Source organism: Onthophagus taurus, chromosome 10 (assembly GCF_036711975.1).
Source record: "Onthophagus taurus isolate NC chromosome 10, IU_Otau_3.0, whole genome shotgun sequence".
Lineage (NCBI taxonomy): Eukaryota > Metazoa > Arthropoda > Insecta > Coleoptera > Scarabaeidae > Onthophagus > Onthophagus taurus.
In genome coordinates this window covers 6,758,682-6,782,253 of record NC_091975.1, presented here as the reverse complement: position 1 = coordinate 6,782,253, position 23,572 = coordinate 6,758,682, and the positions used below count along the sequence as shown (strand labels likewise).

Below are 23,572 nucleotides of genomic sequence, written 5' to 3'. Positions count from 1 at the left end.
AATAATTTAAAAAATGCAAATCATCATTAAGTCGTATGTTTTCTTTATTATTTATTCTAAGTAAATTTGCGATTAATTTCGCCATAAGTTTTTGCTGTTGTAGTTCCTTCACGTTTTTCTCGCGTGAGGATAAAAAAATAAGTTTATCCAGATAAAGAATCTTTTTAATCTCACGTTTATTGTCAGAATTATTTGTTCAGTTAATTTCTAAATTACAGTGAGATAATATGTCGCATTCCGATACTTTAGTTTTAGTTCATGTTGTAAGTTACAAAAAGTTTTTTTTAAATAATTTTTAATTGATTTATTTTAAGCTGTATCGTCACGGTGAAAGAACAACCGCAAAGGGAGGGATTTATCCAAAAGATCCGCACAGATTTGTTAATTATGAACCATATGGATTTGGACAATTAACAAATGTATTAAAACAAAGTTGTATTAAATTAAAAATTAATTTCTTATTTTTTTAGGAAGGTAAAAAAACGATGTTTGAATTGGGAAATGTTTTGCGGGAAAGGTACTCAAATTTTCTTGGGGATCGTTATTTTCCCGGATTATTAGAAGCATTAAGCAGCGATATGGATCGTACAAAAGTCTCGTTACAACTAGTTTTAGCCTCGCTGTTTAAACCAACAAAAAATGAAATATGGAACGAAGACCTTTGTTGGCAACCAATCCCAACTCGTTACATCCCATTAAAACAAGACGATGTAAACAAAAAAAATCCCCCAAAATCAAAAAAATATATATAACAATCTTTCTTACAGCTTTTCTTGCCATTTCTAACCACTACTTATCGAGAACTCTACAAAACAAATCATTTAACATCACAAAAAGCTAAACAAATCTTTGAAGATTACCAAGATGTGTTTCAAATTCTTTGGGAAAAAACTGGACTGGAGATTTCAACGATTCACGATGTTTTTAAAATTCACGATGTTTTAACAACAGAAGTTCAATTCGGTTTGGATTTACCCGACTGGGCGAAACCACTTCACACCACGAAAATAAGAGAAATAGCAACTTTCGATCCCGAAATGCAACAAGATACAAAAGAATTAAAAAAATTAGCCGTCGGAAAAATGATTGGAAAAATTTGCGAAGACACTCAAAAGAAAATTCAAGACGAAACATCAAAAATTAAAATGCACATGTATTCGGGTCACGACATCAATTTAGCAAACATTTTACAAGCTTTAGGTTTAAGAAAGCCACATCTACCGAATTACGGAGCTTGTCTTGTTATGGAGATCCATAAACTCGATGGGGATTATGTGCTGAAAGTATTTTACAGATCAGATAAAAACCAAGATTTTACTCATTTAGGGTTCGATTTTGGAGAATTTATGGAGTTTGATGCTTTTAAAAAATTATCGAATGAAATAAATTTGATATAAAATCACATTATTTATTTATTTATTGTTAATATATTAATTTATGAATAATAAATTTTTAATAAATTCAATGTTAAAAATGATTTAATTGTTTCTACAATTTTTTTGTGGGAAATTTGATTCTTAAATTCTAAGTTATTATTTTAGTATTTAGTATGAAGTCATAAAAAATAGAATCCTTTTTAATACCTAATAATGAGCGGTTAATTAACGTTACTTTTCGAGGCATTGGGTAGTTTTGCAGAAGAAAAGTTTTGCTTGGAAAAATGTACGTTTAGTGAACGTTAGTTTTACTTTTCGTTTAATATTCCACAAGGATAGACACTAGACCTAGAAACATTCGGGTTTAGCCGAGTCTCTCTCAAGACGGCTAAATCCGAATGTTTCTCGTTCTAGGTCTCGTGTTAGTTCTAGTAATAGTGCTACTGTAAAACTAGAATTAACACTAGACTTAGATCTAGAAAGTTTCAGGTTTAGCCGTACGTCTGAGTTCAATTAGAATATGTAACATAGTGATTTCTTATGCTAACTAGCACTATTTATCACTGTCACTACAACTAACATGAACTTCGGTATTTTACTAGTTGGTAATGGCAACATCCAAGAAACAGAGAATGTTTACAAAAAAGTTTTAGAACAAAAATTGTAGCAAATTTTATTCTTAACAATATTGCTCTCTTACACTTTTGTTCTCAGATGCATAGATATCGAGAAAAATATGAAAATATAAAAATTTGATGAGTTTCGGTATTTTTTAGTTGGTAATGGTAACATCCAGGAAACAGAGAATGTTACAAAAAAACTTTTGGAACTAAAGTTGTAGCAAATTTTATTCTTAACAATATTGCTCTCTTGCACTTTTGCTCTCAGATGCGTCAATATCGAGAAAAATATGAAAATATGATGAATTTCGTTATTTTACTACTTGGTAATGGTAACATCCAGGAAACAGAGAATGTTACAAAAAAATTTTTACAACAAAAGTTGTAGCAAATTTTATTCTTAACAATATTGCTCTCTTGCACTTTTGCTCTCAGATGCGTCAATATCGAGAAAAATATGAAAATATGATGAATTTCGTTATTTTACTACTTGGTAATGGTAACATCCAAGAAACAGAGAATGTTGCAAAAAAATTTTTACAACAAAAGTTGTAGCAAATTTTATTCTTAACATTATTGCTCTCTTGCACTTTCGCTCTCAGATGCATAGATATCGAGAAAAATATGACAATATAAAATTTTTATGAATTTCGGTATTTTTTAGTTGGTAATGGTAACATCCAGGAAACAGAGAATGTTACAAAAAAACTTTTAGAACAAAAGTTATAGCAAATTTTATTCTTAACATTATTGCTCTCTTGCACTTTCGCTCTCAGATGCATAGATATCGAGAAAAATATGAAAATATAAAATTTTTATGAATTTCGGTATTTTTTAGTTGGTAATGGTAACATCCAGGAAACAGAGAATGTTACAAAAAAATGTTTACAACAAAAGTTGTAGCAAATTTTATTCTTAACATTATTGCTCTCTTGCACTTTCGCTCTCAGATGCATAGATATCGAGAAAAATATGAAAATATAAAAATTTTATGATTTTCGGTATTTTTTAGTTGGTAATGGTAACATCCAGGAAATAGAGAATGTTACAAAATAACTTTTAGAACAAAAGTTGTAGAAAATTTTATTCTTAACAATATTGCTCTCTTGCACTTTTAGTCTCAGATGCATAGATATCGAGAAAAATATAAAAATTTGATGAATTTCGGTATTTTTTAGTTGGTAATGGTAACATCCAGGAAACAGAGAATGTTGCAAAAAAATTTTTACAACAAAAGTTGTAGCAAATTTTATTCTTAACAATATTGCTCTCTTGCACTTTTGCTCTCAGATGCGTCAATATCGAGAAAAATATGAAAATATGATGAATTTCGTTATTTTACTACTTGGTAATGGTAACATCCAAGAAACAGAGAATGTTGCAAAAAAATTTTTACAACAAAAGTTGTAGCAAATTTTATTCTTAACATTATTGCTCTCTTGCACTTTCGCTCTCAGATGCATAGATATCGAGAAAAATATGACAATATAAAATTTTTATGAATTTCGGTATTTTTTAGTTGGTAATGGTAACATCCAGGAAACAGAGAATGTTACAAAAAAATGTTTACAACAAAAGTTGTAGCAAATTTTATTCTTAACATTATAGCTCTCTTGCACTTTTGCTCTCAGATGCATAGATATCGAGAAATATATGAAAATATAAACGTTTGATGAATTTCGTTATTTTACTACTTGGTAATGGTAACATCCAAGAAACAGAGAATGTTGCAAAAAAATTTTTACAACAAAAATTGTAGCAAATTTTATTCTTAACATTATTGCTCTCTTGCACTTTCGCTCTCAGATGCATAGATATCGAGAAAAATATAAAAATTTTATGAATTTCGGTATTTTTTAGTTGGTAATGGTAACATCCAGGAAACAGAGAATGTTACAAAAAAACTTTTAGAACAAAAGTTGTAGCAAATTTTATTCTTAACATTATTGCTCTCTTGCACTTTCGCTTTCAGATGCATAGATATCGAGAAAAATATAAAAATTTGATGAATTTCGGTATTTTTTAGTTGGTAATGGTAACATCCAGGAAACAGAGAATGTTACAAAAAAACTTTTAGAACAAAAGTTGTAGCAAATTTTATTCTTAACATAATTGCTCTCTTGCACTTTTGTTCTCAGATGCGTCAATATCGAGAAAAATATAAAAATTTGATGAATTTCGGTATTTTTTAGTTGGTAATGGTAACATCCAGGAAACAGAGAATGTTACAAAAAAACTTTTAGAACAAAATTTGTAGCAAATTTTATTCTTAACAATATTGCTCTCTTGCACTTTCGCTCTCAGATGCATAGATATCGAGAAAAATATGAAAATATAAAAATTTTATGAATTTCGGTATTTTTTAGTTGGTAATGGTAACATCCAGGAAATAGAGAATGTTACAAAATAACTTTTAGAACAAAAGTTATAGCAAATTTTATTCTTAACAATATTGCTCTCTTGCACTTTTGCTCTCAGATGCGTCAAGATCGAGAAAAATATGAAAATATACAAATTTGTTGAATTTCGTTATTTTACTAGTTGGTAATGGTAACATCCAGGAAACAGAGAACGTTGCAAAAAAATTTTTACAACAAAAGTTGTAGCAAATTTTATTCTTAACAATATAGCTCTCTTGCACTTTTGCTCTCAGATGCATAGATATCGAGGAAAATATGAAAATATAAACATTTGATGAATTTCGTTAGTTTACTAGTTGGTAATAGCCAAGCTCTATAGAACATAAGGTTACCCAATGCCGATTCTCCTCCTCTGAGAGGCAAGCTGGGTCATTGACATAGCTGGTTCTATGAACAACACAATACGATGCGAGGTTTAAATATTTTATATAGACTGTACCACAGTATAGGCTATCTTTTACTCAACTCTTTACTATGACTGTATCGAACCAGTGACGCCAATCTACGGGGTAATAATCGATACTACAGAGGCATAGCGAATTAGGTACCCTTATGTTCTATAGACCTTGGGTAATGGCAACATCCAGGAAATAGAGAATGTTACAAAAAACGTTTAGAACAAAAGTTGTTGCAAATTTTATTCTTAACACTTTAATTAAGCAATTTAGCCGCATAGTTTAACTTTACAGGATGTTTGCAGATAGCCATCTACAGCTGCACTTTGAATTTAGAAACTATAGTTTGCTGACTATAATCTCCAGTATACTGCTAACTATACCTGCAAACCACTGTTGTGTATCTCCATTCTTTAATGAGCCAAAATCTCTCCACAGGAGTCTTTACAGAGTGCAAGCATCCATCCAGGCCAGATGAACTGTTATGGAGTTTGTTTAAAGATACACTCTATAATAACCGTAATATTACAAAGAAATTAAATTGAATCAAACTAAGCATATTTAATATAAAGGCGGAATGTGTCAAGCTTATAGAATCGTATTTGACTGATAGACTTCAATATAGCTCCTATTGTGGGCAAGATTCTAGCCGTTTACCAATTATACTTGGTGTTAATAAAGTATTATTATTAATCTAAAATTAATATTAGAACTACAGTGCGTTAATTATCGTACCCGACGTCATAATTGCAAGTATGCAACCAACATCACAGTATTCAATTATATTATACTGTGATGTTGGTTGCATACTTGCAATTATGACATCGAATACGATAATTAATTAACACAGTGTAGAAACATGTTACTCTTGTTGTAACAGTCCTCTTAGATTCTACTGTCTTTATGATCAGGTTAAATATAAACAACGTATTATTGCGTCATACATTTTATAATCCCACAATAAAAAAGAACTTTACAATATAACATTTTTTCAAGGCTCCGCCTCTTGGAGTTTCTTCAAATGTGACTCCTTCTTTTGCGCAACACGGTTCTTGCGTTCAGCAAGGGTCAACTTAGCCCTATTCCACCTCTTCTTCTTGGCTGGTGGTGCCCTAACCTTCTTCTCATGCGAAGGATCTGCCCTGATCGCTGCATGCGCGTTTTTGTAAATCCCTTCAATCTATAAACGTCATCAAACGATTAAATTGATCAAAATAAAATTAAAATTAATTTGTATGAAAGTTTCTAAGACATCAAAATTATAAAATTTGAATCAAGATGCAATTCCTCTTTCAATATTGCTGTTGTCCAACAGCGACACAACAATCAATTAGAATATAATTATTGTAATTTTAAAGTTGGACGTAAATATAAATTTTTTTATATTAAATTATGATAATCACCTGATCGGCATTTATTCCCAACTTGATGTATTGGCTGAATTGTCTTTTAAAACCCTCAGGATCTTCTTCGCTAAGACTTCTCATGTAATCAGCAACATGTTGACCCATGATGTGGCCACGATGGACTTCTGCATTAAATGATTTGCTTTCGGCGTCATATCCAGGAAAACGTTTTAATGAATGAGGGATGTTCAAACCACCATCAACAGCTCCTTTCATTGCTGCAAAAACTCTAGCTCCAGTGGTTGTTCTTTGCAGACCAACATCCAGATAACATCTGAAACAATAAAAGATTAACATTTTAAATGAAATAAATCAAATAAAAATATAAATAACAATTAAATTTTATATCAGAGACACTATAAAATCATTAAAGTTACAAAACCCTCCTAAAAATAAACATACAACAACCAATAAAAAACTTATTAATCATCAAGTTCATTTAAAGTTAGGTTTTGTTAATCAGATGACGCGCATGTGTCTAAAATTCATCATAAAAAAAATCAAATAAAATCAAAATAAAATGATTTTGTTACCTAAAAGCACCTGGTCCATCATCAACATTTTCTACATTAAATTCTTCTCCATTAACCTCGGTGGTACCTTCATACAAAGTATCCAAACCAATTTGTTTTAATAAACGGCGAGCAAGTAATAAACCAGTGCAATAAGCTGCAGCGTAATTGGTGAGACCAACTTTAATTCCATATCTGGGTAATTCATGGGAATATGCAGCGCAAACGATTTTATCGCCCTCAATGCGGGAGTACGCGATTTGGCAGGTGATATCCTTGTTTGAAAGTCTAACAATCAAACGATACTTAGGGGTGTTGTATTTGTTCTTATCTTGAACAATTAGGCGTTTTCTAGCATAGTAGTCAGTTTTACCTTCACGACGCCTCTTAAATTTTACTTGGAATCGCTTGAAGTATTGTTTATTCTTTACTACTTTTACGAATCCCTACACAAAAAAAAAGTTAGGTTAGGTTATAACCTCAAAATATTTTTCATAGAAAATAAGGATTTATTAGCAAATTTTTAAATGGATATCATTATATATCTTAATTTTAGTTGAATTATTGTTATAAATTCGATTATATTTAAAAATACTGTTGTTAAATCCACGAAAACAATAACATTTGACATGTCGGGATTTTATCCACAAACATCGGACGTAAAAACGATTTATTTCGGATTAAATACATAAATATTATATACTACATACTTTAAAAAAACACACAGTGATAATATTTAAAAGAGTTTACTCACCATTTTCTTTGATTTTTAAATAATAATCACGGACGGACCATGCAACGATAAACGATGCTCTCGGGTCCAAATAAGAAGAATTACGCGCATGTGCGGAAGTACCACTACACAAAATTAACCGCCAAACTCAAAAATTTTTAAAGAAATTAATTGAATTTACGTTTTATATTTATATCAACACCGAAATTGTATTATTTAACGTTATAATTAATAATTATTTCATTTTATTATTAAATTAAATCGAATTAAAAATTAAATATTATTAGAACTAAAAAGAGATAGACATAGATGTTGGGTTCAATAAAATACATTTAACTTAATCTGTCAAATAATTGCTCGATTTTGAATTATAAAAATGGTAAGAATTCGAAATTAACTTTATTTTTAACGTAAAATACAAATTATAATTAATTTTTTAAGACATTACTTGGAGCGCAACTCGTAATAACGTTAATTATGATTTCAATCATTCATTAATAAATCAGGAATAATTTATCAATCGTATTTTACACAGTCGTAATTTTTAGTAATAAAATAAAAAAGTCTACGTGTTTTAAACAATCATTTAATTAAATAAATTCGGATATTAATAGAATTGTTAAATTTTATTTGCTGTCATTTTTGTTGACAGTTAAAATTATGTCAAAAAAGTATTACAAATTGAATTTTTTTGGGGCCACATGGTTTTTATTTCCCAAAATTTTTCATTTTACTTTTAAACATACATTTTGTTACAAAAATTTCGACTAAATTAATTTAATTAAGGATTTTAATAAAATTAATTTTACGGTGATTTGGGTTGCCTATGTTTATTAAGATAAAATTTGTTAATTTATTTATCTCTTTTATTATTTTAGATATTTCTAAATAACTTTTTATACCATATTGCTCTCTAAAAATCTATTAAGTAATTTTATGAATTAATTGCTATAATTTCTGGTCGATAATTTGAAAAAAGAAGCTGGGAGAATCACCAACATTGATTTACAAAAAAAAGACATCAATCGTAATTTTAAGTAATACAATAAAAAAACTACGTGTTTTAAACAACCATTTAATTAAATAAATTCGGATATTAATTAAATTGTTAAATTTTATTTGCTGTCATTTTTGTTGACAGTTAAAATTATGTCAAAAAAGTATTACAAATTGAATTTTTCTGGAGCCACATGGTTTTTATTTCCCAAAATTTTTCATTTTACTTTTAAACATACATTTTGTTACAAAAATTTCGACTAAATTAATTTAATTAAAGATTTTAATAAAATTAATCGGACGGTGATTTGGGTTGCCTATATGTATTAAGATAAAATTTTTATTATTTTAACCGCCGAATTTAAAAATTTTTAAAGAAATTAATTGAATTTACGTTTTATATTTATATCAACACCGAAATTGTATTATTTAACGTTATAATTAATAATTATTTAATTTCATTATAAATTAAATCGAATTAAAAATTCCATATTATTAAAACTAAAAAGAGATAGACATAGATGTTGGCTTCATTAAAATACATTTAACTTAATCGCTATACATATGATCACATACTTAATCTGTCAAATAATTGCTCGTCCAAAAATAATTTTTAGGTTATTTAGGTTACTTCTAAAAATAATAGCTCGATTTTAAATTATAAAAATGGTAAGAATTCGAAATTAACCTTATTTTTAACGTAAAATACAAATTATAATTAATTTTTTAAGGCATTACTTGGAGCGCAACTCGTAATAACGTTAATTATGATTTCGATCATTCAGAAATTGGGGCCATACTTTTCGTTCGCAAAATTTTTGCTCTGCTCAACGGGTCTTGTAAGATATTTGTATCCCACGGATGATGAATTAAAAGAAGTTGCGAATATACCGAAAGATAAACATAAAAATCGGAAAGGGAAGCAACAAAATGGGAAAGTCGACTCGTTTCATATTCCGAGGAGTCTTGAAATTGATTTAAAAACGGCTAAAGTTACCCAATTAGATGTTATACATCTTAGGTTTTACGCTGAATACCAATGGCTGGTTGATTTTGCAATTTACTCTTGTTTGGTTTATGTTATTACTGAAATTTATCAAAACTTTTTTTCGTTAAAAGATGAAATGAATTTAAGTATGATGTGGTGTACTTTAGTATTAATATTTGCGATGTATCCTATTTTAATTACTTATAATTATTTAATATCATTATTTTCCTTAGTAAATATATAGTAAGTTATTATTTTCTTTAACTGTTCAATATTTCAAAGCAGATGAGTCTGTTGGTGAAAGATCAACATGTTTGGTAATGGGTTTTGTTTATTTATTAATTGCAATGATGATTTTAATTGTGGATGAAAATATTTTGGAGATTGGATTACAAACTGCTTATAAAAGCTTCAATGATAGTGCTTCCACTTTTTTAAATCAACAAGGTTTAAACTCTTCGTAAGTTATTAAAAATAATTTAAAATTAGTTTTTATAAAAAATTTTTTAGAGGTCCTGCGTCAAAAATAATCATCCAATTCTTTTTGGCGATATTTGGTGCTTTATTGGGAGCTGTTTTCACATTTCCCGGTTTAAGAATAGCCCGAATGCATTGGGATTTATTAAAACTCCATAGAAAGAATAAAACGATTCAAACTTTATTAAATTTAAGCTTTGCACTCCCATTTCTTTTAGTTGTAGCTTGGATAAAGCCGTTTTCAAGGCATTATTTAACTGTTAGAATTTTTTCTGGGATGACTTCTCCTTTGTAAGTTAAAGAAGTAAAAATTTCATCAAATTCGTTTTCTTTTTTTAGATTAAGCAATGATTCATTTGAAATTTTAAGACTGATTTTTATTATTTTAACTGTTATCATAAAAATAGTTTTAATGCCAGTTTATTTACAAGCATATTTGGACATGGCTTATCACAGATTGGAAGAACAAAAAAAAGAAGCTGGGAGAATCACCAACATTGATTTACAAAAAAAGGTTCTTTTTATTATTGCAATTATTTCTAAATGTTAATAATTTCATTTAAAATGTTTTAGATTGCTGCAGTTTTTTATTATTTATGTGTAGTCACTTTACAGTACATCGCTCCTTTAATATTAATAATTTATTTTGCATTTATGTACAAGACTTTGGGAGGATTTAGTTGGAATGGTTTGTTGGGAAATCAAAATTTGGAGGAGTGTCCAGCTAATTCGTTCGAACAAACCAACTTAGAGGGAGAAGATAATATACAAAATTCAGCTCATCAGTTTCATTTAGCAATTGAAAATTTAAAAAATGTAAAAATCAAATTTTATTTTATTCAACTTTAAGATTTATTTCATGATCTTTTTTTGACAGGTGTTTACCCCACAAGTTTTTAAAGGACTTTTTGGTTTTGGTACTTGGTGGAGTTGTTTTTTATATTTTACTACCACATCAATAGGAATGATTTATCAATCGTATTTTACACAGTCGTAATTTTAAGTAAGACAATAAAAAACTCTACGTGTTTTAATTAAATAAATTCGGGTATTAATTGAATTGTTAAATTTTATTTCCTGTCATTTTTGTTGACAGTTAAAATTATGTCAAAAAAGTATTACAAATTGAATTTTTCTTTAGCCACATGGTTTTTATTTCCCAAAACTTTTCATTTTACATTTAAACATACATTTTTTTACAAAAATTTCGACTAAATTAATTTAATTAAAAATTTTAATAAAATTAATCGGACGGTGATTCGGGTTGCCTATATTTATTAAGATAAACTTTGTTAATTTATTTATTTCTTTGATTCTGTTATTATTTTAGATATTCTATAGATGTGTTGATAGGGTGAATTGCTTTAAAAGGAATTAACGAAGACTTTTGAAAAGAATCCCTGATTCAACTAGAAGATGTAATAGAAAAATGATTTGGTTTAATTCAATTCTGACATAATTTTATGTCAAAAAAGTATTACAAATTGAATTTTTCTTTAGCCACATGGTTTTATTTCTCAAAACTTTTCATTTTACATTTAAACATACATTTTATTATTAAAATTTCGACTAAATTAATTTAATTAAAGATTTTAATAAAATTAATCGGGCGGTGATTTGGATTGCCTATATTTATTAAGATAAAATTTGTTTATTTATTTCTTTGATTCTGTTATTATTTTAGATATTCTATAGATGTGTTGATAGGGTGAATTGCTTTAAAAGGAATTAACGAAGACTTTTGAAACGCTGAATTTCTGATTCAACTAGAAGATGTAATGGAAAAATGATTTGGTAACGATTTTGTTACAAAAAGAAAAACACAATATAGAAGAATTTTATGGTGACATTTATTGTAAACATGTTATATAAATAAAACGTAAATCATTAATATGAAACAGTTATTTTTTTTAATAATAATTATTTATTAATATTTTCTAGGCAAAAGCGAAAAGAAATGTTTGCAATTTTCTATTTATTATTCACTTTCTTTTGGAAGGCACTCTTCTAAAATTTATTTAAATATTAATTCATATAATTTCTTTTTTATTTAAAGGAACACATCGATTATTATTGTTGGATTATTCTTCTTGGGATATGTCGATAAAAAAATCGATGTAAACTCTCGATTTCACCCATTATTTTGTTACACATCATTATCGCTACGTAATATGGAAGAACTATGTTTGCATAAGATTTTTTTTAACGTTGGACATAGTTATTAATATTACGATTATTTATTATTAATGTTTTTTACCTGTATTTTTAAAGATAAAATAAAATTTACATAAAAAATAAAGTTTCTTTTTTTTGGTGTTCATGTTTAGTTTTTAAGATCTATTTTTTTTAATTAGTTTTCCTAAAAGCTAATTAACTAATCCTCATATTTGGCTAGTGACTAGATAATTACGCTAAAAGATTAATCCTGAAATTATTAAAAATTAATTTTATCTTATTATTAATTATTATAACTCCATTTATTGGCAATGCGCTTAATTTGTTAGCATAGTTGTTTTTTTAAGATTTTTTTACATTCAATTGCCTCTTTTATATTTTTAAAACTGGCCAGTATGAAGGTAATGGATAATTTTAAATCCTTTCAACGTAATTTCCGGGAAATGTTCCCAAAGCTCCTGTTCTATCGCTGGCTCCAACAAACCAACCATCATCGCATTTTTCCAAAACGTAAACCGTATCGCCTTCGTTTAATTCGATTTCATCCTCATTTTGTGGTTTGTACTTATACAGGGCACGATATCTATAAAATAACGGTTTAAAATTAATTAAAATTAATTTTAAAATAATAAATAACATTGAGAAACAGAAAAGAATTTTTAGTATACATATAAACCTACCAAGATTAAAATAATTTACTTTGTTAGTAATATTTTGTAATAATCACTACAAAAAAAATTAAAGAAAAAGTATTAGATTTATTTGAATAAAATGTACTTACGGTACATAAGGTTCTGATTGCGTATCAACGTGTAACTCTTGATTTAGAGGATTTCGTTTCAAACTTCCCGTTATTTGAACTGGTTTAGCATGGTAAGTTAATCCCCCATTTTGATGGCCGTTTTGTTGAGTATTTTGAGTGGTTGGCACGTAATTATGCGATCCCATTGATTCTTTGCCACCTAAAGATCCATTCAAAAGTAAAGAATGAGCGGCCGGGGCCGCAACTGGTTTAGATTGAGCCGGAACTTGAGGTGCTTCACTCGGATCTATCAACACCTCAACATAGGAGACTGGAAAAATTCCTTTTCTTCCACCAATCTTCCCTTCAAACCAATTATCATCGACTCTTCTAGTTATTACAACAAGCTCTCCTTTTGCTAACGAAAGTTCTAAATGAGTTTGTGCGATGAAGTTGTATTTAGCACGAGCTTGACCTTCGTGAGATTTTCTTATTGTTGATTTTGAACCGTCATAAGGAATTATCTGTAAAGAAAAAATCGTAATTGTTACAAGTTACAAGGTCAGCAGTTAATTAGAAACTTGTCGCCGATGTCTGTGTATAGAAAGTTTATTTATTTCTTTTTTTAGGTTTGAAAACTTTTCCTAAAACTTTCTCTTTATTTTATTTTAAACCTACCTCAACATAATTCGCGGGAAATAATCCAACCATAGCGTTGTGTTCACCTTCGTACCAGTTTTTATCGATTTGTCTTCGAATATAAATAATATCACCTTTCTTAAACGTTAATTCCCTTGCTGTTTGTCCAACGAAAGTGTAAAGTGCTTTTGCTACTAATCTAGGTTCAGGGGATTTTGGCCTTGGTTTTAATTTCGGACTATAATCATCTATAAAATCATCGTAGCGATTTAAAGGAATCGGAGATTTTTGTGATGGTATAAAATTATCTGTGTGTCGTCTATTATTCATATCTTGAAGCTCCTAAATAAATAAAATTTGTGATAAAAAAGACATATGCGAAGTTAGCCCCCAATTAGATAGGATTTTTGATTATAACAAGAGAAGCAGTCAACCGATTTCGATAAACAATGTCTCATTCGAAAGCTTAATCTTTGACCAATACGAAAGTGGAAATTCGAAATCTCTTTCGAATTTCGCTAAAACGCCAAAATAATGCGAAGGTACACGAAAATAACACAAAAATAACCTTTTTTAAGTGGTGATAACTTGTAAACGATGTACAGGGTGTCCAAATTTCGATGGGTTTGCAAGGTATCTCAGTTATTATGAAACATAGAAAGTTGCGGCATTCGCGAACTGAGCTATTTTTTTGTGAAATTTACGATTTTCAGACACCTCCTGTATCTCGGCTATCCGGAAACTTAGTAAAAAAGTAAAAACGGGTTCTAATAGATTTTTTCACGTGGAATCCAATGGTGCACGTAGAATTTTTCTAGTCATCACGGTTTTTGAGTTATAAACACAACTCAAACACTGAATACTCAACTTCTAAAATACTTAACTCTTTATAACTCAAAAACCGTGATGACTAGAAAAATTCTACGTGCACCATTGGATTCTATGTGAAAAAATCTATTAGAACCCGTTTTTACGTTTCCGGATAGCTGAGATACAAGACGTGTCTGAAAATCTTAAATTTTGAAACACTCCGTGTATATCAAAAACGAAGAGGGCTATGAAAATTTGGTTTGCGCCATTGTAAGTTTCACAAAAAAGTAACTCAGGTTCGCGAAAGCCGCAACTTTCTATCTTTCATAATAACTGAGATAAATTTGGACACCCTGTACAGGGTGTCCAAATTTCGATGTCTGCATAGGCTATCTCCGAAACTAAAGGAGATAGAAAAAAAGTAGCTCATGTCAATCTAAGATTAGAATTTTGTAGATGATATTTAGAAAAATTAAATAATCTGCTGTTTGTTCAAAATGTCATCTGGACCAATATAGTCTTTGAGTGTTCAAAGAAGGTTGGGGTTCAATGTATGGTGTGCCCTTTTAAATAATAGAATGTTGGCATATAGTATCTACCATAAAAACTTAAACTGAGGTAATACCTCAATATATCAAGGCAGCACATTGTGCCTTTGGTCGACAATTTGCCATTAAATAAGTCTCAAATGATATATTTTCAATATGACGGAGCACCAGCACATAATGCCAGAGTTGTTAGTGAATTTTTAAATACTACTAGAAACTTTGGCAATAATTTTAAACAATGGGCACGTTCAGCCGGTGTCAACTGTTGAGTTGCTATATTAGCAGTTTAGTAAATATCTCAGCGTAAGTAATCTGCGCTTAGTTTGTCAGCGGTTGTGAAATTCTAGGTTAGGATTAATATTTTTTGTTTCTCCCCTTTAATTTGGAAAACTGGCAGAACTGTATAAAATGAAATGAGCCTTAAAATCAATATCATCATCCATTATCTCTTGTAATAACACAAAATTTTCAAAAATGTTATTGTCGGCCATAGTTTTAGGTTATGCTGAACTGCTAATTCTCAATTGCTTGTTCAGCCGATTTCGTTCCGCTGTATTAAAGCTCATACAACTAGCTGACTGATTTAATTCAACTGTTGACACCTGCTGAACGTACCCAATGTTTTCCATCATGGTATGGTTATCACCATAACAACATTAAGTTTTAAATACATACATTAGTTTTAGATTTTTGTTAATTATTCAATAACTATAAGAAATATACCCCACAAACTATATATATTTGTTATCAGAAGAAAATAACAAATTATTTTAGGTCATAGCCAACTATGGTTTCCATTTAAAAAAATAAAGTTATGTCTCAAATCTCGAAAATAAAAGATGGGAAAAAAAATTCTACCTACGCCACTGAATTCTTCGTAAAAAATTGCCCATATAATATTTTATTTATAATACTCCATCTTTGATAATAAGTGAGATATTCGCGATTGTCGTTTTCGCAAAATTTTCAGTTTTTGCCGATAGGGCGAAAACAAAAGACGATAGCTGTTCGGAGTTTTCGGCATTAGCATTTTCTCGAAAAACGAGATCATGACATGTAAGCTACTTTTTTTCTATCTCTTTTAGTTTCGGAGATAGCCTATGCGGACATCGAAATTGGGACACCCTGTACATGATGATCAAGATCCAACATTAAAATCCGTCAAACTGTTCTCTAATTATAGTTGATTTAGTTTAAATTAATTTTTTTATATTGGGCTTTTGCAGAAAGTGTTTAACATTGAAATATATATATTTGAAATATATATAAACTACGTATCTAAGTTTTATTTGGAATGTTTCGAGAAAACGAGTAATTTTTTTATGGAAAGGTTGAGTTTTATCCAAAAAAACGGTTTAAAACCGCTTCGCCCCGTCGTAAAACCTCCACTATTCCTTCTTCCCACAATAAATTAAGGAGGGGATGTTTGGAAGTTGATTCGCTAATAACGCATTTTAGTTGATGTGCGGGCATTTAAGGGTGATAAACTAGTTTAGAAAAATAAAACTTGTTACGTGAATTAAGTGATAAATGCGTGCTATATTTGTGCTAAGTGTTGGGTGATATTAGTGATGTGATATAGGACATCATGGGATTGCTATTTTATGGATGTTGAAAGGTATCGTATTAATTCATTTTTTTTTTGTCACAATAAATTAATTTATCTTTTCTTTCCAGCTGAGCTTCGAAGTAAAATCCAAGGGAAACAACATCCATTCGGTGAGTCGTTTTCAATTTTATTAATTGACCAAAACATATCGGGAAAATTCTCGATTTGAACGGTGTAATTTTGAGAGATAAAAACTTATACAGTATGTCCCCGAATCGAGATATAAAGAGGAAAAAAATTTTTGTTACTGATTTTTCAAACTTATCTCAGCATAAATAATGCGTCGGATATGTTCAAACTACTAAATCGCATGAATTTTATACTCTAACTATAAAAGTTAACTAATTATTCCAATTTTAATGTAAAAAATTTTCCAGTTCAATTTATGATATGTAACCATAGAAACCATAAAAGTTACGAAAATAATAATAGTACGAAAACACTGACATTTAAACGTCAAAAATATTTCTGACAAAGATTGCAAAGCCTACCAAGAATTTTTCATTAAAAATTCATTCCAATTTTTGATCGATAATCCCGTTGTTTAACTTTATTATTTTTTTTCTCAAAAATTAGTCGTTTTTGGAAAAATTTTAGAGAGACAAAAAAGTTTTAGAATAGTTTTATCTATCTAACTGAAATTTTTCCAATGTGTTTATCATCCGCATAAAAAAAATTTTAGCAAAAATGTAAAGGGGGTGGTTACGTTTAGTAGTTTAGAAGGGTAGGTTGAAAGTACAAATAGGGTCAAAACGAGCCCTATTATGAGTTAAACATATTCCCCAAATTTCATTTTCCCAGCGTTTATGGTTTTTGAGAAAAAGAAATTAAACCAAAATTTTCCGCCATTTTTGGAGGGGTGTAGCTCCTTAGGGGGGCCGAAGTCGCCCATGGTTCATATATCAAAGTACCCTTAAAATTCACTAAAGAATCGCCCCTTGAAGTTTGTTGCAGTCATTCAGATACACCTGTATAATATTTAATACTTACAAGGGAAGTATCAGAAATGTCCCTCACCGATTTTGTTGAAATTTGGTACAGCGATAGTATGGTCAAAAATAAGGTTTACGTATTTTTTTATACGTGCTAATAAAGCCCCTGGGGCGAGTTATAAGGGTTGGAAATCGGGGCGAAATATATATATTCGCTTATAGGCTGAAAACGAAAATAGCTATCGAAATGTGGTAAATGTAAACTGATATTCATTTTCAAAGAGCTTTCCATTGATGTATCACACGTATATCTGAGGGCTTCAGGGGGTAAACTACCCCTACTTTTTTGAAATATTTTAAAAACTACCCTGTCGATTTTGTCGATATTATGTGTCCTTATAGTACGTTTAAAAATATTAATGACGTGTTTTTTCTTATTTGCCTCTGTCCATCCCCTGTAAAGTTACGGGGTATGATAGATAACCCCTTTCCTTAAGAATAATGTGATAATCAGTTACACTTTTGAACAATATTTTGAAGAAAACCATTAATTAGATGTAAATTAAGATTTACGCAGTAAAATAAACCCTATACGACATTAAGGGGTGGCGGGGGTTAACTACCCTAACCACCCCAAATAAATTTTTTTTTGCGAAAATTGTTTGTCGATTTTGGAGCAATTTAGCCACGCTGATTTTTTTATACGTTAGTACTATTGTAAGAACTTACAAGGGTTAGAAGTTACTACAGAAAAAGCTTTTTTATCCTTATTCTATTTAAATAACACAAAAGCTAGGATAATTATGTAAATATTTATTAATAATGAGTTAAAAAGCAACTGAAAAAAAATGGTTAAATATCACAAATTGTATTCTACATTGTTAGAATCCTCTGGTACGTTTGGACCGAGGGTAATAAATACAATGTTCAAAGCAGATAACATATTCGTTTTGGCATCAAAGTCTGGTAAACTGACTTCTGCTCATATGAAAAATTGGCTACAAAATGTCTATTTCCCAAACACCGGACCCAAATCATTACTATTACTGGATTCTTGGAGTGGCCACTGCCAACAGGTCAAATTCAACCCCTGGATGTATTTGGTTTTAGAATATGGAATAATTTCATTAGAAGATTTTCTGATCAAATTATTCTGTATCAGTACGATGTCAATTTGCATCAGCGAGATAATATTTTAAAATTGCAATCCCTAACGCATAACCAGTTGTCTTCCCCACGATTTATTAATGTTTTTAAATACGCGTAGCTTGCGTCTGGATATATAGAGGAGAGACCAGAACAGTTGAAAATCTTGTGGAGGTTTGCTTTTCCAATGAAAAACCTACGTGCGATATCTGTGGAGAAATAGCTGTTATAACTTGTGCATGGTGTAAACAATCGTTGTGTTTAAAACATTCTTTCCATGATTTTCATTATTGCCAACAATACATTGAATAAAAAAAGTAAAAAGAAAGAAATTAAATTAATAATGTAGAATACAATAAAATTTGTAATAGTCAACCATTTCTTTGCTAGTTACTTTTTAACTTATTATTAATAAATATTTATATAACTACACTAACTTTTGTGTTATTTAAATAGAGTAAGGATAAAAAACGTTTTCTGTAGGATTATGAAAATTATTAGCGAAAATATATTTTCTACCCCAAACTTCTAACCCTTTTAAGTTCTTTCAAGAGTACTACTTAACGTATAAAAAATCATCGTCGTAAATTGCACCAAAATCTAATAATTTTTGGGGTGGTTAGGGTAGTTAACCCCAGCCACCCCTAAATGTCGTATAGGGTTTATTTTACTGCGTAAATCTTAATTTACATCTAATTTATGCTTTTCTTCAAAATATTGTTCAACAGTGTAACAGTTTATCACATTATTCTTAAGGAAAGGGGTTATCTATCATACCCCGTAACTTTACAGGGGATGGTCAGAGGCAAATAAGAAAAAACACGTCATTAATATTTTTAAACGTACTATAAGGACACATAATATCGACAAAATCGACAGGGTAGTTTTTAAAATATTTCAAAAAAGTAGGGGTAGTTTACCCCCTGAAGCCCTCAGATATATGTGTGATACATCAATGGAAAGCTCTTTGAAAATGAATATCAGTTTACATTTACCACATTTCGATAGCTATTTTCGTTTTCAGCCTATAAGCGAATATATATATTTCGCCCCGATTTCCAACCCTTATAACTCGCCCCAGGGGCTTTATTAGCACGTATAAAAAAATACGTAAACCTTATTTTTGGCCATACTATCGCTGTACCAAATTTTAACAAAATCGGTGAGGGACAGTTCTGATACTTCCCTTGTTAGAATCGGGCATTTCGACATCCGCATTCAGCCAGACACAAACTTTTAATTGAGATATAAAACATTAAAATCCGTCAAACCGTTCTCTAATTATACTCGATTTAGTTTAAATTAATTTTTTTGTATTGGGGGCTAGACTTTCTTTTGCAGGAAGTGTTGAAATTCGATTAGTGCGTTTTATTTTAATAAAATGTAAGTTTTATTTGAAATGTTTCGAGAAAACGAGTAATTTTTTTATTGAAAGGTCGAGTTTTAAAAGCAAAAAACGATTTAAAACCGCTTCGCCCCGTCGTCTTTACATTTTTTGTTTATTCACCTCCAGTATTCCTTCTTCACACAAAAAATTAAGGAGGGGATGTTTAAACGTTGATTCGCTAATAACGCGTTTTAGTTGATGTGCGGCCATTTAAGGGTGATAAAGTAGTTTAGAAAAATAAAACTTATTACTAACTCTAACGTGTTTTAGTCGTAGTTGTTGGCATAGTTGTAAGAGTGAAAAGTTAAGGTATTGTGTTATAGTAGTACTGGTCATGCAAAACCTTACAATTAAAACGGTTTTTGTGCTAGTCCCAAGAGTTGCCCAACTTTTAACTTCTTAAAACTAAAACAATTAGTGACGTGACGCATGCGCACTTTTCTCTTTTGCGTCGTTATAATATAGCAGTGTTTTGTTTTATTTTATAAATTGTGGTTAAGTCAGTTAGGTTTTATATTTTATTGTAGGGTTATTATCAACCTTTGAGTGGGTGAAATTGTATTTTTATTTGGTGTTTTTGCTAAAAAAGGTTCAACCAGTCTTAACAATTCATTAAACTCTTCGAACGACATATTTAAAAAATCACAAATCGTCCTCCTCTTTCTCCAACATGTTTCTAATCAGAATGGCATAATTTCCCTCTAATTTTCTAATTTTATTGATTGATCTCTGCCAAAACGTCGTCATTTTATTTCTTAATCTTAATTTCTCTAGCAGCGACAACAATTTTCTTTTTGTTTATAATAAACAAAACAGTTTCACTCCCGATTTCTTTTTTTTTAATTTGGTACGAGTTGTGGCACGACTGTTTATATGTCAAAATTCTCCTTTAATGTGTTGTGCTTAAATATTGCATGAAATAATCCCTTTTCTTATAGCTACAGCTAAAGCAAACGCTTATGACTATGACTAAAACAAAAACACGTTAAGAACCCACCTTAAGTGTTATATTTGTGCTAAGTGTTAAGTGATATTAGTGATATGATATGGTTGAGATCATCGGATTGCTATTTTATGGATGTTAAAAGGTATCGTATTGATTCACTTTTTATGTCACAATAAATTAATTTATCTTTTCTTTCCAGCTGAGCTTCGAAGTAAAATCCAAGGGAAACAACATCCATTCGGTGAGTCGTTTTTAATTTTATTAATTTACCAACACATGTCGGGATAATTCGCGATTTGAACGGTGTAATGTTGCTAAATAAAAACCGTTTGAACGCTACTCATTGGATTTGTGCTTGAAAAATAATAAAACTTTAATTATTAACATAGTCAAAACATGAAATAATTTGAAATTGAGTGTAAAGCACTCCAAATAATACTAGTATAATCTAATTCAAGCTTTTTAAGGGGGGAGTCTCTTTTTTTGTATCAAATAAAATGATTTCTTTGGGAATTTTTGGCTGCCAAATTATGTGGTATTCAATTTAATCTTTTCCATATGTTTTCATGATATATTTACTTATTTAAAAAGAATCGTTTATAGAAAATAATCTTTACATTGAACCCAACGCGTAATCCAGGTTCATCGTGAAAATATATTAATAATAATAAACTTCAGATTAAGTACGATGAAAAATTATTTATTAAATGATATTGGTGCCACATATGTTTCGAGAAAATATCTCGTCATCAGGCACGACTGCATTGAAACAACATTCATTAGTAAATTATACAAAAAACATTAAAATAATTACTGTCAGAAATTTAGTAGTATCTAGTTTTGGATCTCGATAATATCATCGATTTCAAACAGCAAATAGAAAAAACAATTATTTTTTAAAATAGGGGGAGCTATCCAGAACTGTAAATAAAATAAAATAAAATATATAAAATAGGGAGAAACACAACCAAAATGAACCAGAACCGAAATGGTGTAAACTTACTTGTTTTTTTGAAACAAATTGTAGAGATCAAGATATTAAAAAATTAAAACTACACTATTAGTTTTATAATTATTATAACGTTGTTCAAATAAAACTTAGAAAACTATCAGAACAGAAATATACAGGGTGATTCACATAAGAACCGACACAGAGCAGGGACATGTAGAGGACCATAAATTAAGATGATTTAACGCAATTTACCTCTATACTAAGTTGCACCCATGAGGAGTTATAGGCCTTCAAAGTTGGGTCTTAAATTTTGAAATCATTGAATATCTTCATAATACATTAAGCTAGAAAAACCAAATTTGGTATACGTTATGAGTGTACTGAAGGTATTAATTGGTAGCAAATTGAGGCCAATTATGGCATTTCAAAGGGTTGATTAAGGGTGATGGTCTCCTAAATTTTGACAGATTTTTTTAACCTTTTGGTGGATTTAACACATTATTGCCTCATTTCATGTGGAATTTAATTCTAAAACTTTTTTTACTCTTATTATTTTTTAAAAAACATTGTCGTTTTCATAAAAAACTCAAAAAACTAAAGACGCGTATCTTGTTAATGCTACTTAAAATCATCGAAAATTCAGTAGTCGGCTGTGAAATTGTACGTCAAACTTGACAAATAGGTTATAAAACCTTGTTGTCAAATAATTTTATAACCTATTTGTCAAGTTTGACGTACAATTTCATAGCCGACTACTGAATTTTCGCTTATTTTAAGTAAAATTACGAAATACTAAAGTGTCTTTAGTTATTTAAGTTTTTTATGAAAACGACAAAGTTTTTTAAAAAATAATAAGAGTAAGAAAAGTTTTAGAATTAAATTCCACATGAAATGAAGTAGTAATTTATTAAATCCGCCAAAAGGTTAAAAAAATCTATCAAAATTTATGGTACCATCACCCTTAATCAACCTTTTGAAATGCCTCAATTGAGTTCAATTTGCTACCAATTAATACCCTTGGTACACTCATAACGTATACCAAACTTGGTTCTTCTAGCTTAATTTATTACGAAGATATTGAACTTTTTAAAAATTTAAGAGCCAACTTTGAAGGCCCATAACTCCTCAGGTGTACAACTTAGTATAGAGGTAAGTTACTTTAAATCGTCTTAATTTATTGTCCTCTACATGTCCCTGCTCTGTGTCGGTTCTTATGTGAATCATAAGTAATAGACCAAATTGTAAATGTACGTTCAGGAGGCCAAAATAATAATATTTTCATTAACAATAATGGGTCTTAGTCTGCTCCTTGCTGAGATACAGGATGTTAAAGCGAAAAAAATAAAATAGATTTTTGTTAATAGATCAGCTACTTTTCTACATAATGACTCATAGTTGACTTATAGTTTTTGTAAGGGTAAACAATAATGTGTGAGAGGATTTGAGTTAACTCGTAGATGTCGCCACATGCGCCATATGAATTATGAAACGTCAATGAGCTTTTACGTTTAATGAATAGTTTAAAACATTTTATTGTTAAGTAAACTGATTCATTCTTGTCCTAACATAAATCAAAATGCCGAGACATAATCACTTTTCAAACGAAGAAATGAGAGACATGTTATGCGTTTACGCACAAGAACGTTTTTCTGGGCAAGCAGCATCCAGAAAATATCGTGAAATGTACCCTTACAGAAGGCAACCAAACCGGAAGATATTTCAAAATATTTATAATCGATTGGGTGAAACAGGTTCATTTCGTC

At 29.8% G+C, this 23,572-nt stretch overlaps 4 protein-coding genes across 15 annotated transcripts in view; 2 read left to right on the top strand and 2 right to left on the bottom strand.

Annotated features, from left to right (window-relative positions):
• The first annotated feature begins 69 nt into the window (after positions 1-69).
• LOC111420683 (venom acid phosphatase Acph-1-like) lies at positions 70-1,477 on the top strand. The gene is made up of 4 exons (XM_023053728.2): positions 70-263; positions 315-419; positions 471-710; positions 768-1,477. The coding sequence occupies exons 1-4, from the start codon at positions 228-230 to the stop codon at positions 1,395-1,397; spliced, it is 1,011 nt and encodes a 336-aa protein (XP_022909496.2). The 5' UTR covers positions 70-227; the 3' UTR covers positions 1,398-1,477.
• A 4,264-nt stretch (positions 1,478-5,741) lies between these two features.
• On the bottom strand, positions 5,742-7,574 carry LOC111420679 (ribosomal protein L5). The gene is made up of 4 exons (XM_023053723.2): positions 7,484-7,574; positions 6,751-7,175; positions 6,215-6,491; positions 5,742-5,991 (listed from the first exon to the last, which is right to left on the bottom strand). The coding sequence occupies exons 1-4, from the start codon at positions 7,484-7,486 to the stop codon at positions 5,803-5,805; spliced, it is 894 nt and encodes a 297-aa protein (XP_022909491.1). The 5' UTR covers positions 7,487-7,574; the 3' UTR covers positions 5,742-5,802.
• A 1,447-nt stretch (positions 7,575-9,021) lies between these two features.
• On the top strand, positions 9,022-10,983 carry LOC111420680 (transmembrane protein 161-like emei). The gene is made up of 7 exons (XM_023053725.2): positions 9,022-9,127; positions 9,190-9,629; positions 9,691-9,906; positions 9,957-10,214; positions 10,263-10,437; positions 10,497-10,739; positions 10,801-10,983. Exons 1-7 carry the CDS (start codon positions 9,125-9,127, stop codon positions 10,918-10,920), a joined length of 1,455 nt encoding a protein of 484 aa, XP_022909493.1. The 5' UTR covers positions 9,022-9,124; the 3' UTR covers positions 10,921-10,983.
• A 768-nt stretch (positions 10,984-11,751) lies between these two features.
• CA (Cbl-associated protein) overlaps positions 11,752-23,572 on the bottom strand; it is a 75,630-nt gene continuing 63,809 nt past the window's right edge. For 11 of the 12 annotated variants that reach the window (XM_071199423.1, XM_071199424.1, XM_071199428.1 and 8 more), the window contains 3 exons: positions 13,519-13,821; positions 12,880-13,364; positions 11,752-12,681 (listed from right to left, as the gene is read on the bottom strand). In XM_071199423.1, the coding sequence (XP_071055524.1) occupies positions 12,513-12,681; positions 12,880-13,364; positions 13,519-13,821 (957 nt within the window). In that variant the 3' untranslated portion in view covers positions 11,752-12,512. The remainder of the gene's footprint in view (positions 12,682-12,879; positions 13,365-13,518; positions 13,822-23,572) is intronic. The other variant, XM_071199431.1, reaches the window with a different exon arrangement.